The 14,670-nt window shown below is 39.3% G+C and overlaps 1 protein-coding gene across 4 annotated transcripts in view; it reads right to left on the bottom strand.

Annotated features, from left to right (window-relative positions):
* Positions 1–14,670, bottom strand: part of FNDC3A (fibronectin type III domain containing 3A) — a 222,177-nt gene that overhangs the window by 16,446 nt on the left and 191,061 nt on the right. For all 4 annotated transcript variants that reach the window (XM_019529944.1, XM_019529943.1, XM_019529945.1 and 1 more), the window contains 9 exons: positions 13,805–13,943; positions 11,567–11,635; positions 8,948–9,066; positions 7,651–7,756; positions 7,342–7,517; positions 5,550–5,663; positions 2,864–3,013; positions 2,495–2,778; positions 134–343 (listed from right to left, as the gene is read on the bottom strand). In XM_019529944.1, the coding sequence (XP_019385489.1) occupies positions 134–343; positions 2,495–2,778; positions 2,864–3,013; positions 5,550–5,663; positions 7,342–7,517; positions 7,651–7,756; positions 8,948–9,066; positions 11,567–11,635; positions 13,805–13,943 (1,367 nt within the window). The remainder of the gene's footprint in view (positions 1–133; positions 344–2,494; positions 2,779–2,863; positions 3,014–5,549; positions 5,664–7,341; positions 7,518–7,650; positions 7,757–8,947; positions 9,067–11,566; positions 11,636–13,804; positions 13,944–14,670) is intronic.

Raw genomic sequence — 14,670 nt, 5'->3', positions numbered from 1 at the left:
CACCCCGATAAACTTATAGGTGGCCATCAGATCACCCCTGAGCCTGCGCTTTTCCAGGCTAAAGAGTCCCATGTCTCTCAGCCTATCAAGATGACACAGAAAACATGAGAAAATAAACAAAGTTAGTGCTCACCTTCCATTCTTATCCTCCATCTGAAGGTGGTACTGAATGGGGTCAGTCAATGCTTTTGCAGTTCCCTCTCCCCACTTCAGTCTGAGAGTCTGAGAACTGAATGCAACACATTCCAGGCGAGGTGGATGAGGAGGAAGTGGCTTTGTTTTCAGTTTTATTGTGTGGCTGAAAGGACCTGCTCCAAGACTATTTAGTGCCTGAATTCGTATTCTAATAATCAAAAAGAAAAACAAATGAATAAACATGGATACAGGTTTAAAAGCAAAACTGGTTAATTTCTAGCATTCATATTCAAGAGAACTGAAGTACAGAACCATATCACTGAATGGTTGCTTTATATGATACAGGTGTCCTTCAACATTAGGATATGCCAATCATAACAGGCATTCTGAATACTAACTCATCCTATGCTACTTCAAATAGATTAAACACACAGGAATCAGGATGAAGAATCAAAGTGCCATTGTCTAGGATATCAAACAGTCCTAAGTTCAGCCAAAAAGCTGAAAGTCACAAAACTGTCTGATCCCCTTTTAGTTACTGTAAGTTACATTATGATGGTAAATGATGCAGTAAATTAGAGATACGCATTCAGCTTTCTATGATGATAACGATCCAAGTCAGCACTGTCTCTAGAGTTGCAGGAAAACCACAGAGGAATATGGTATGTGTGGCAAAGAGGACATCTGGGTGGCCACCAGTTTCTCTCTTGCAGAGAGATTGCCATGAAGCTAGTGTTACTGGTGGTAGACCATGAGTCCTCCCCAAATATAAACTGTCCACCTGGAAAGTGTAAAAAAAAAAGTCTAAGGAAAGGTAGCTGGGGGCTGTGTAGGTCCTTGTAATCATGGTATGGTCCTGTAATAACCTGATTTTTCTGCAGACATCTCAATGACAACTTTTTAAATCCCTGCAACAAGTTTACAATTTACAGGTTTGTGGATCAGTGTATAGGCCAGAATGTTTTTAAAAATTAAAGCAAAAATTGGATTGAGGCTGAAAGAGAACAACAAGTTAGTTATGCAGTTACAGGCTTTTCAGACTTCAAAGGCAGCTTTGGTTAGATTAATAGTCTATGACTAAGTCACCTTGTTTTCCATAAAGATGTCACCAACTAGTGCCTGTATGGTTTGTTTTATATTAAGGGCTGGGCAATTGGAAAAACGTAACCCAAGCTCTAAACAATGAAAGGCCATGATTTCAAAATGGTGGAATCCTTTGGGTGTGTGTGATTTTGTACACCCTTTATATTACTGTAAAACCATTTATTTTTCAGTACATTGATTTATTACATTATGGCATTAGGACTATATTTTGAGTTTATTTTCACAAGGATCTGGCAGAGTGTATAAAATTTATTACCTAAAAGAAACTTTGTGGGACAAAATACAAAAATATCTCTGAGTGTAAGCGTCTTATTTTCTAGTACTTTCAGTAGCTTGCTCAACCAAGGTAGGCAGTAGTTCTTTCAACTGCTGATATCACAATTTAATAATTACAAACAAAACAGAAGTGGCTTATTTCTACAGACAGCATTTTTAAAAAAAGATTAAAATTTGATCTAGCTGTCTATAACGCAGACATCATATGGATGAAATCTTAACTACACTGAAATATTAATGATAGGTTTGCATAAAATTTCAGCAGGACAAGATTTCAAAGTACCCATATTTGTAACATGAACACGGCTGCCTGAAATGACATAGTACAGTTCTTTGCTTATATTTTATACAGAAGTTATAAAGTTATGGAATATAACTAAAAAAATGGATCTTTTCTGTAATCCAAAGTTTGTAAAGTCAACCCAAAATCTTAAATTTATGTCCTTTCTACCTAACTGGATTGCTACCAGAAACAATGACTGCAGAAATGGCATCATGCTTTATAACAACCTATGACCAGGTCAGACATGGAAACTAATGACAGAGGACCAAACCCCACAGTCTATAGCCCTCTCCTGGACAGATTTTATATTGACAGATATGAGGGGTCTGTCTCTCTTCAATACTTTGGCAGAATTTTTGCCATGACAATAAAGCCTTAATGAATTTGTATTTTCAATCAGAACTTAGTTAATAAATATGAAGCTGATGTATGTCCCAAAACAAAATCTGTTTCTCTTCTCTAGAACTGCACATTGACTCTGTCATGCTAACAGAATGAAAAGTTTATTCACATAAGAAAATTAAACAAATAGCCACTGGGCCAATATTTATGAAAGGCATGCAATACGGTCTTTTTTCTCACCATAGCTACATACTAGTCCTTTGATAATGTTTGTAAGCAGTGTAATGACAAATGGAATAGGTTATTTTCCTTCTATATACAACAGTAAGGAAGCCACAGCTCTGCACCGCGTACCTGTAAGTTGTATCTGGCTGCAAATTATCTATAAAATAGCTCAAAACCTTCCCAACAGTTACTGGTTGCTTATCTCCAAAGTCTACGCTGTAGCCAAGGATTTCAGAACCATGGTCACAGGGCTTTTCCCAGCTGAGAGCAAGGCATGTGGAAGGTGAATAATGCAGATTCTCCACTTCATCTTCGCTTAGTCCCCGAAGAGAAGTCACAACTGCAGGTACAGAGGCTGGAGTCATACATGCAACTACTTCACTGAAAGTGCCTGCGCCTGCAACATTCACAGCCTGCCAGTGCAAAGTAAAATAAACTTTCATGAACACAATGAAATCTGGCAACAGCAGGGTACTAACAATAATTCTACTACTTTACCTGAACCCGGCAGTAGTATATAGTAGCAGGAAAAAGTCCTTTCATTTCATAACTCAGTCCAGGCCCACAGTAACAGATCTGCATGCATCCTTCAACACCACCCCACTCCAACCGATATTCTGTGACGTCAGCTCCATTACTAGCTGGGACCTTTAACATTAATAAAAATAGTTAGGTGTTAAATCTCACCAACTCTCAAGATGCTTTGTACAGAAATGTGGTATAATGAAAATAGCATTTTAAACCATAAAAGCAAGCCAGGCAGCTGTAGAAACTTCATTTCATATGAAAGTCACCCTCTGGTTTCACTGATCTCCAGTTTCTTACCATCTGAACAAATCATGCTTCATTATATTACTGACGACATATACTATGGGCATTTCCCCCCAGCTTCATGTCACTCTTGAAACTGCTCCTGGAAAATAAGCCCCATGCATTTGTCCCAGTTTCACATGATCCAAACTTGGAACTTAAACACAAAGGATGTGCCTGGGATGCCCCCTGTTGCTACTCAGAAGATTTTACTCTGGTGTGCTTGAGAGGAAAAGTTAGGGCTGTTCTCAGATCATCCTCACTGTCTCCAGTCAGGTTGAGTGTGTCTAGACTGGGAGCAAGGTGAAAGGACTTATTTTTCAGTACTGGTCTCTAGAGCAGTGTAGAGTCAGTGTAGACATGCCCTAAGTGACATAAAGCATCTAAGTGTAGTCCTATTCTACCCTGCTAGAGTCTCTGAAAAACTGCAAGTGCCATCATCTTAGTGATAAAACTAAGCTATAGAAAACAAGGAGACTCCTCCCATCTTTTGCATTAATGATCTTTCACAGTGTAAAACAGGTGAAATAGGATTACACTCTGATGTCTAATAAGTAGAACAGGATCTTGCTGTAATTTCTATAATGATTATCAAATGTTTAAGTGTACTGCAATGCAAGTTCTCAGAAATGACAGGATTAGTATCTTCATTAATAACTTGGAAGAAAGAATTGAGTGTATACAGTTAGCAAATTTGTAGGTAAGAAACTTGCTGGGGAAGCAGATAGTTTGGAGGACAGGATTAGGATTCAAAATTATGTTGATAAATTGGATAAATTATTTGAAATTAATCAGATGAAATTCAATAAGGAACAGTGCAACATAATTAGTTTAAGATGGAACAATCAAATACACAAATGCAAATTGCAGAACAACTGGCTTGGCTGTGGGAGTTACTGTGCAAGCTGAAACAGGGGAACAGTGTGCTACTGTTGCAAAAAATACCTATACAATAAGGCAAGTGACTTGAAGTGATTCTTCCACTCTAGTCATTATTGGTGAGATGTCCCCTGGAGTACTGTGTCCAGTGTTTTGGGCCTCACACTTCCAGAGAGATATGGGCAAACTATAAAGAGTCTAAAAAAATGAATATAGGCCTAAGAATTGTGACTTCCAAGGAATTGTAAGAACTGCAATTATTTAGTCCAGAGTAGAGAAGGGATGCAGGTGGAGGATTGGATTGGAATCTTTGAATACATGAAGGGTGGTTATAAAGAAGTTGATAATAAACTATTCTCTGTGATTCTGACTGAGGTCCCGTCCAGCCTTATTTTCCCCATGATTTTATGGAAATCCAATTCTGTATTTTACTTGCTCTTAGTATTTTAAGATGCAACACATTCTCAGTCTGATGTAGTAATGAATCATAGCTCCAGAGCAAGTTTTATAAAAAATATGACTCACTGATTGAGAAATAGGCTATATACAAAATACATGTAAATGAATATAAACAGCATTTAACAGGATAGTATTTGATGTCCCTGAGCCATGACAGGCAGAAATCTTTCTTTCAAATAATTTACAATGAACTGTTAGACACTGGAGTATGCAGGATATGATGGAAACAGGTCACTATGAGCAAGTCTGACCTCCCGCAATCTTCAAACATACTTGGTTTCTACACTATCAATATTTTGCTTAAGTTTAATAACCAGCTGACTTTGCTGTCATGGGCTCATCTTTAAAAGGAAAGGAACAAGAGGATCTTGTGTGTACACATCTAAGTATCTATGTGCACTTAGTTATAACTATGGCAGGCAAGGTTCTTTGGGTAGATGTGATATCTTTTATTAGACCAACTGAGTAGTTAGAAAAGAGTTCTTTGCAAGCTTGAAGGTGCAATCACCTTTCTTCAGGCATAGGAAGTCTCTGCTGTTCTGAGACTCCAAGGAACCTTGTCTGCCTATGTTCTTAGACCACTGCGGCTACAACCAAAAGCCCAGTTATAACTATTGCATAAGTTAAGGGTGACTAAGATCCAGCCTCTGGGGCTCCTCACAGGTCCAGAAATTTGGTGGCCAGAGAAGCAACAGCAATGGTTCATCCTGCTGCTATACTTCTGGACCTGTGGACAGCCCCACATGCTGGACTGGGCCTGTGGACCAGCCCCGTGCCAATCATCTGGCTCACAGGGCCAGATGAGTGGGGTACCACTTGCAGAAGAAAATGGTGAATGATGCTTTGAGGACATACGTGAACCTGTATGTTTGCATTTTAATGGAAAGTTATTAAGTAGATCAGGCAGACTGATTTTTTTTTTAGTAAGTACTTAAGTACAGTGTAAGTTTTTTTTAAGGCTGACATACAAAGGTAAAAGGCAACCACACCAAGACATTACATATCTACTGTGCAGTGTATAACAAAATAGTCCTACCTCCCAAGACACATGTGCACATGTTGCAGATCTGCATGTAACTTGAGGGGGTTTACATGGATCTGGTGGTCCAGGGGCTGTAGTAATTTCACATTTTTCTGAAAAAGGTCCGAACTATTAAAAAAAAAAATTGGCATTGTTACTATAAGATTTGAATTTAAAGTCTTGTTTATAGTAGCCATAAACAGAATTTGAAGATCCAGCAGCTAATGCTGGGTGACCGTAGCTTATAAGAGAACTTGTCATGGCTTCAGGAATTTTATTTCAGCATCTGAGTGTTCTTCAGAATTACCAAAATACACCTCTTCAATTGTAGATGCAGTTGGAATAAACCTGATCTTTCACATGCTATAATTTGTAAGAGAACAGTCTTCTTTAAGTCATGCTAACCAAGTTATAGGACATCTAATGTGTATTAGGGAATGCTGTACAACTGTGTTAATTTAAACTATAAGAAACATAAGACTCCGAATAAGCTACAACTGTACCCCACAACAATTCAACCTCACTAACTCTGCTAACCCTGCCTACTAGTACCTCTCATGACACTGACACTGATCTGTGTAATGTGGACTCCTCTATACCCTTAATGAACTGAGGATGTCCATCCATTTTACCTTAAAACTAGAGTTTGGATATTTAATAAAAACTACGCTTGTTGTAGAGAATTGGTTAATTTTAAAGCAGTTAATTTAATCCTCAAATATAAGCATCAAGAGAACGTTTCTTTATACCTGGAAAAGTATGTATTCATAGATATGAAAAAAAATACAGAAAATGCTAGAAAGCACTATTTTCTGTGCTCCAAAAGCTCTATAGCTGTATAACATTCATAAAACAAAACAAGCAGTTTGCAAACTGCAGCATATAAAATCATTTACCTACTTTTTCACAAGGGTTTTATGAAAACTTATTGAAGTCTGTGCAGTGCTTTAGAAAAAAGTGTTAAAAGGGGCTAAATATCATCATTATCAACATCAGCATATAGATTTAAGCTGCTCTTTTCACTTTCTTTCATCTAAATGAGACAGGCTTATTACAAATAGGTGTTCAACTGTTGACTGCAATGTAACAATAAGCCAACTAAAACAATTAAGAGTGCAGACAGAAGTGACAATTTTCACTCGATCTGGCCCCTGAAAGCGCTCTATAGACATGACCAAAAAGAAATGCTTGTCTGCAAAGAGCTTTAAAAGAGCCTGATCCCGCAAAAATCTGAACCCTCATTGAAGACGTTTCAAAACAGAGTAGCTTCAGTATCTTGTGTCTGCACAACCCCTCTTAGCCTTGAGCTGTTTTCAGCATGGGAGTGGGGAAGGGGAATGGAGGGAATTCAGTCTAGGATTTTTTCAGCCAATGCTGGAGGGTGGGGCAGGTTGGGGGGCCCCAATCCCCCACCCTGCCCTCCAGTGCCAGCTGGCAAACCCCTAGAATAAGCTCCCTTTGCTCCTTTTCTCCCCTTCCATTCTGCAAAAAGTGCCTGGCTGGGAGAGAGGAGGGGCTGTTGCTAAGGAATAGTGGCTGCGGGCTCGCTGTCAGCAGCTGGATTCACCTTCCTCCTAGAACCAACAGTGAACTTCTGTTTGGTCCAAGGGATTGGTGTAACTCAGAACATTTCCTGCAAAGCATTCTCAGTTACAGTGGGGAGCTGCACTTCTGTCTGCACCCTAAATTGTTCAATTAAAATCATATTAAGAAAACATGCTATAAAACTTAAACCAGCTCCTTTGAAAAAGGAACAGGCATAATAATGACTGCATGCTATTCAACTGATTTCACACTACCTCCTTACCCCAGCTTTGTTAGCTGCTCGCAGTCTAAAGCTGTAGGTCTTCCCAGGAAGAAGGCTGCTAATGGTGCATTCGACATCAGAGCCCTGGTAAACCTCTCTATGTTCATCTGTTTCTACTGGAGACATTTCCAGACCATAACAGGTAACAGGTGATCCGCCATCTATCTGAGGTGGTCCTGCAAAAAAAACAAAACAAAACAACCCCCACAAAAAACCACAAATGAAAATTAAAAAAATTATATAAGGTTAAAAAAAAAAAAATCAAGCTGCATATTTTAATCTCATACATGACAGTCATAAAATAAGTACCCCATCGCAGCTGAATTTCCCTTGCTTTCGGTCTGCCCTGTAATCTGGGAGGCTGGCATGTACCAGGAGCAACTGCTGGTGTCTGTACAAATAAAGAATCAGAAGCCTGCAGGAAAGAAAGAAACTCTCAACAAAAACCTTAAGGTAAAAATGTAGCCACATATATTAACTCACAAAGAAAACAAGAGCACTTTGCATTAGACTGACAGGATCAACCATTTTTTATATATCAGCTAAAGTATGTAGCTATTGCCTAAATGGCTGGGTAATATACTCTATTTATATTCACAGAAGACTTCATAAAAAAGTGATTGATAACTACACTGAGACATTAATCACATTTCTCAGTGGACACTGAGAAATTAATCTTGGTCTGTTCTGGTCTGTACTGAGTGTTTATGAAGATATAACTTTGGGTCTGGTTTTAGTTCTTGTTTTTTACTGTTACAAACTTTGTGTAGATGGCACACATTTGCTTTCCATTAATATTATTTGAACTCCTTTCCAGACAGGAATAAGTCATACCTGCATAAGCATTTATACAACCCTACACCTGCGTCATGCAACTTTTGTATATGGACAAAACTTCACTGAGTGAAGGTACGTAAAAACGGCAACCAAAAAGGAAAAATACCATTTTAAAAAAAGGAAAAGTTGAATTTTTCATTTCTGCATTACTTTGTAGAACCTAACATGCAACAAAAAATCCCTCCCCCCAATTGGGGCTGAACACAAGGATGCTGAGCATAACCACAAGGCAGCAGAGAGTGCCACTTCATGAAGGCTCCTTGTTTATGCTGAAATGAAAACAACCTAGAGACCTGGCTGTTCTGCAGATCCTTCAAGATGTACTGCTGCATTAAAAGCAGACATATTCCTCTGTGGTTTGAAGAAACATTCATGCCCTGTCCTACTCTCATATATACTCAATGCACAGGCCAAACATTTAGACTCGGTGTTAGATGGATGATCTGGCTTTAGGAGAAACCAGTATTTATGTTACTGTGTTGAAGTAAGCAGGCATAACAAAGAAATATTTGTTATTATTGATCTATCATGGCAGAAAAGGTATTAGGATGATATTTTAATATTTTTTTTATTTCTCTTTAAAAAATTTAAGGAACTAAAACTTGTGCAGAATTTTCTTGAAGCCCCAATTATAGCTATTATATTACATATTGTTGCATGACTATTCTGAAACAATATTTCATATTAACAGCTTAACAATAAGACTTCCTTAAAGTATAAAGTTTTTATCAAAGTTTACATTTACATATAAAGTATTAGATAATATTACCGCACTCTGTCCTCCTTCCCCAATACAGTATACATGTAAGCGGTATGAGCAGCCTGGGTTTAGTCGATCACACAAATGTTCCCTTGTAGCTCCACTATATATTATGTCCCATTTGTTTCCTGAAAGGTTAAAAATTGGTGCAATGAACCAAGGTGTAGTTCTCAATCGTTCAGTATCAGACACGGTAGGTATCCTAGCTTCACTAAACAATTGTGCATGCATTTATCAGAAAAATTCAAAGCTAGCTTTGAGTTTCCTGGAAATGATCTAATTATCTCATGAAGATAGTTTCCTATACAAATTTGTGTAGATTTGTTGAAGTGAAATTTCTCTGTTACTTGGCATTACCATTAACTAAAAGGTACAATTAGCTTTTAATAAAGCATTTTAAAATGTGCTCACTGGCCCAGTAATAACATTATAACTAAATAAATTGAAAAAAAAGAGCCCATGCAAAAGATGCCTTAATTATATCATATATATTCATTTTATACAGCATGGCTACACTTTATAGGATTAAAGTTTGATAAAGTTAGCCTGATGCCTCAACACTAAAATAAAGCCAGAAGCACCTGAGACAACAGACTCTAGCTTTCAATCAACATAGAAGTCTAAAACTTAGTGGGCTGGGCATAAGTATCAAACACCCTGTCACTTGGTTTATCTAGCCAGACTCCATAAAAGATTCTAATTTTGCAGAACTTAAGCTTTAATTAAAAAATCCCAGTAACTTCTGGTTCTAATGTATGCAAAGAAAGCACTCATTCAAGTTGAATATAACATGATCTAGATCAGGGATGGGCAAAACATGGCCCATGGGCTGGATCTAGCCTGCCAACTGATTAGATCCAGTTTGTGGTGGAGGAGGGGGCAAGGAATCCACCAGTTGATTGGATATGGCTCACGGGTGCCTGTACAGCGTGCTGCATGGGGCTGAGCCCCACCCGAGGCAGCCTGCACTGTGCTCCAGCCTGGGGCTGCTAGCCTGGCCCTGGTCTGCGTAGACAGCTTATCAGCAGGGCTGCTCCTTGGGTCCCCTCACCTCCAGTGGTGGCTCCTCCTTCTGTTCCTGTTGTGCTGCTCTGGGCCAGGAGGAAGCTTCAGCCAAGCAGCTGTGGCTTGAGGTCCTGGCTGCCTTCCACCCATTCCACCCGCCCAGTGTGGGTGGCTGAGTGGGTAGAAGGCAGCTGGGAGGTTCATCTGCGTGGCTCCTGCTGCAGTGCACAGAGCTCTGGCTCCAGCTCCCAGCTACTTTCAACCCACTTGGCTGCCTGCACTGAGCAGGTGGAGTGGGTGGAAGGCAGCCAGGACCTGAAGCCAAAGCCCCATGAGCTGGGGCAGGACCTGCTTGGCTGAAAATTCCTCCTGGTCTGGAGCAGAGCAAATCCTGCCAGTAAGCTGTTCGCTCTGGCTGGGGCTGGGCCAGCAGGTGTGGGCTGCCCTGGGCAGGGCTCAGCCCCATGTGGAGCACTGCACGGGCTGCCATAGACCACACTGTCTGGGCAAACTATACTGTACATGCCCCCTACCCCCTCCTCCCTCATCTCAGCCCTGGCTGGCTCCTGAGTCCTAGCATCCAGACAGTCCCCCCACGCACACTCTCCTCACAGGGCAGGGGCTGCCCTGTGACCCCGCCTCGTGATCCTGGCCTCCCCTGTCCTTTTGCTTCTGAACACTGCCCCCCCACCACTACGTGTGGAACTGGTGCATAGAGTTGGGTGCTGCTGCAACTGCAGGGCTGGAGCTCAGGGCTTGCGGAGCCCAGACAGGTCTGGGGGGCACTATGGGGCTGGCCATGGTCTGGGGGGTGCTATGGGAATGCCTCCTCAAGGACTGGGCAGGGAAGGGGGCATGGGGTCCAGCTGTGGCCATCCGCCCAGACAGGCTTAGTGCTGGTTGGGAAAGGTGCCCTGGGCTGCTGGTTCTGAAGGCTGGGGGATATAGAAAAGCTATGGCTCCAGTCTCTGGGGTTCCCCACTAAGCAGCTGGGAGTGTGAGAGCCCACAGAACAGGAGGGTGGAAGGGGGTGGGGGGACGACTGCATCCTGAGATACCAGATGATTTCAATCTGAGCAGCACATCTGTGGAGTGGCCACATGATCTGTGGAGTGGCCACATGTTACTGGAAAAGGAACTGAATTGTGCAGATCAGAGATAACCCTGCCCTGGAGTGGCATAACTTTGAGCTGCGTAATGAGTGCTTTAAGACACTTAAAGGTGTTAACACGAAGATGATTTAGGGGCTAAGAACTCCAAGAGCTGCCCAAAATTAATGTGCAACAAGGCTCTTAGTTTCTGAAGTAAGATACTGCCTGACTTTAAACTAACGCAGCTAACCACTTCTGTACCAGTGGGATACAATATAAAACTCACTAATGGCAACTTTTTTCCATGGTCAGAAAAAGAACAAATGTTGGTATGAAAAGGTCATCATTTATATTATAGCAGTTGTCAATGGTGCAAGTCAAGACTGAGCATCTGTTATGCCTACTATACTTACACACATAAAAATGATCCTGGTCTCAATGAACTTAATACTTAAAGCATTTAAAATATCAGAGATACAACTGGATGCTAAAATTCTATGAACAATTACAAGGATACTACATTATTTCTTACCATTTAAGCCTTCAGACATTTCCACAACATATTTAGTTATTACTGCCCCTCCGCTGTCTTTTGGTGGATCTACCAAACATAAACAAAAAAGGTCAGGAAAAATTCCACACTACTTTGGACAGCATTCTACTTAAATGATATAGACTGAAAACTTTGTGAAAATATTTTGAGGGAGATTTGCAAAGACACAAAGGGTATTTAATAATTGAGCCTCACTGACTTGAACTGGAAACTGGGGGCACCTATACATGTGATGGAGATCTGCTCTGACGTGTGCTAAGTAGCATGTGTTGGAGCAGACTCGATTAATTGAGTCTGCCATGAGTCTGCTGAATTCTGCAAATTAGCATGCTCTAGCAGCCTCTGCATCACGTGTACTCAGCAACCCCACATTTCAGAATGGTGGCAGGGGCACTTTAACTAAAGCTTGTCGAACAAGACTATGTGCCTCCTTAACCACTAGTTTTGAGTCCAATGCAGAGTTCTGGCAACAGTGAGGATCCTCAAAAATTTAGCTGTATGGCATGATTAGTCTCCCTCTGAAAGAACAGCACAATACTTTAATGGCAAATGATAATTTCATAGAAGAAACTATGATACAATAACTTGCATTACAGACTGAAGGAGCTTTTATTAATCTCTTAAAAAATATAATGCTAACACTAGAGATTGAAGTTGAGTGTGAAGGTATAGTATGTGGAAAAATGGTGCTTTCTCAAATTATTACTAAATCCTTAATTATGGGAGTGAGAAATTAAAATTTTGTGAAAAACAACTACCCATCTTCAAATGATACAAAGGAGATCAGATGCTTGACATATAGAAGGTCAGACTGTCACACTGCAAAACTGCTTGTATGAAAGGTGAAACTTACATTTTTTCCAAAGGGAAAAAAGTAATGATCCCAATAATAAACACTTGCATTAAGAGGCCCTGGTATCTTTTTTATCATTAAATTAACAAAGATTTTAAAAAGGTTAATTTTATAAACATTTAAAAATACGTCTTGATTCCATAATTTGCTACAATAAATGAAATACTTTTATGACCTTTTACAATTCTAAAGCAGTGATTAGCAGTCCAAGTTCTTGGGCCATTATCCAGCAAAGCATTTAAATATATTCTTACATCTACCTTTAGTTCACTTGGCATGTGTTTAACTTAAAAATTGAGCCAGTGCTTGAGTGTTTTTTGACTGGGACTGGCTTAAGCAGTTCTTTTTCTTGCTGAATACTGTACCACCCATCTTCTGTCCTGTTTTGCTGTCTTATCATACTACTACATTTACTGAGTGTTTTGCAAATTTAAACTGACAGTGCAATAAAGGCAGATAATTTTAATACCCTGAAAGGGTCTTTAGTATTTAATGCAATATAATGCACTTTGCCCTGAAGGGTTCCACAGATTCTTATGCTCAAATACAGGAATACATTAAACTGCTACTTGCATATAGCTATCAGTAAGACAGAAAACAGTGAACATAACCACCATACAATATTAGGGGAAGGGGAGACTTTAGCCAGGATACCAGAGCAAAGCCCTACACTTTTCAAGTTTATGTAGCACTTTTTGCAACAGTCACAAATGAGCAGTCTCTATTTTCATAAGACTTTGATTTTATGGCTTCATTTGGAAGACCTCCACTAAACTACACAGATCTCAGTTATATGGGACTACACTAGAATGGTGTGATGGTTTTATTCAAGGCCTAAAAGGATCTTTCTTTCACTTGGTTTCACTATGAACTAAACTCAGCCTTGTGTCATCCACATAATTGTGGATCTGGGCCTTGAATTTAATAAATTAGGAAAGTTTACAGTTTTATACTAAAATAATGCAAAACTCACGATTTCCAGTATTCTCAGCAGGAAATCACATACATCTTTGCCAGTTCTGGTACAGTTTCCTTTTCAGTCCATTCTAATGCAGAAAACTCAAACTTACAATTCACAGATACTGCTGGGGTAAAAGTCAAGCCCAACAGCTTCCTAAGACCCTCTGTGAATTAAAAAGGCCAGATTTCTTTAAACTATTTTACACTATTTTTGAACCATTACAGCATCATCCTAGACATGCTGAAATCTCAAGGTCAATAATCTGTTCTCAATTATACCAATGTAAATCCAGAATAACTCTCCTCACTGCTGTACTTCTAAGGATAGAACTTGGCCATCTATATACCAAAGTACAGACGGTCAAAAGAAAGTATCAGAATAAAACTGGACAAATAAACTTTACCCCAAATTATTTTAAAACTTTGTGCATGGATTTTTCCTTTAACTGATGGTTTTGAAGGTATTCCAGGCTTGTCTGGACAAGTCGTAAAGTCTACTACTTCACTGGGATTGCTCTTGCCTTCAGAATTATAGGCAATGACCTGTAAATACATTTTATATAGAAAGTATTATAAATACAGTACAGATACTTCTTGTTATTCTATATACTGCTAATGCTTTGGGTGTCCAAATCATTTATACATTTAAGTCGTAAAGCAGAGCAGAAAAGAAAGATATCATATACTTTTGCATTTCATACTAGTCCCACCTTTGTGAAAGGTTTTATTACTCAACCTTTTCACTTAAGTGAAAAAAATGGCAGAGAATTACCATCAGGGAACTGTTACGTTCTTTAAAGAAATGAAAATATTAAATAATAAGCTTTTACCAAAGCTCAAAAAGCTTCTCAACTCTCCAAAACATTCAGATCTATGTGCTTAAAATCAGGTTCCTAAACCTATATTTAGGCATGTGAAACTAATTTAAACCTAAAAGGTACTTGAGTCACAACTCCCAATGACTTTTAGCTGAGTTTTTGGGTGATCTATACTTTTCAGACTCTTCCTCTCTTTTATTTCATTACCTAAGTTCTAGTCCTTAGATTTGAAAATTTGCTAGAAGTATTTCTGTCTATCTTAGCTAGACAAGGTCCTTCACACTGAATCATAAAACCATTCTCCTCATTTATTTCACAGAATACCCTCGAGAGCCAACTGACACTAGAAAAAATGTATGTATGTATTATATAACCTCATAAACAAAAGTTATGTTACAAGTGTCCATGTAATACATGTAATGCGATGATAAACATTTCTATATCATGCAAAA

The sequence above is a fragment of the Crocodylus porosus genome, unplaced genomic scaffold (assembly GCF_001723895.1).
Source record: "Crocodylus porosus isolate Cpor-Errol unplaced genomic scaffold, CroPor_comp1, whole genome shotgun sequence".
NCBI lineage: Eukaryota > Metazoa > Chordata > Crocodylia > Crocodylidae > Crocodylus > Crocodylus porosus.
Note: the sequence above shows the minus strand (reverse complement) of the source record. Positions and strands in the feature narration are given on the sequence as shown.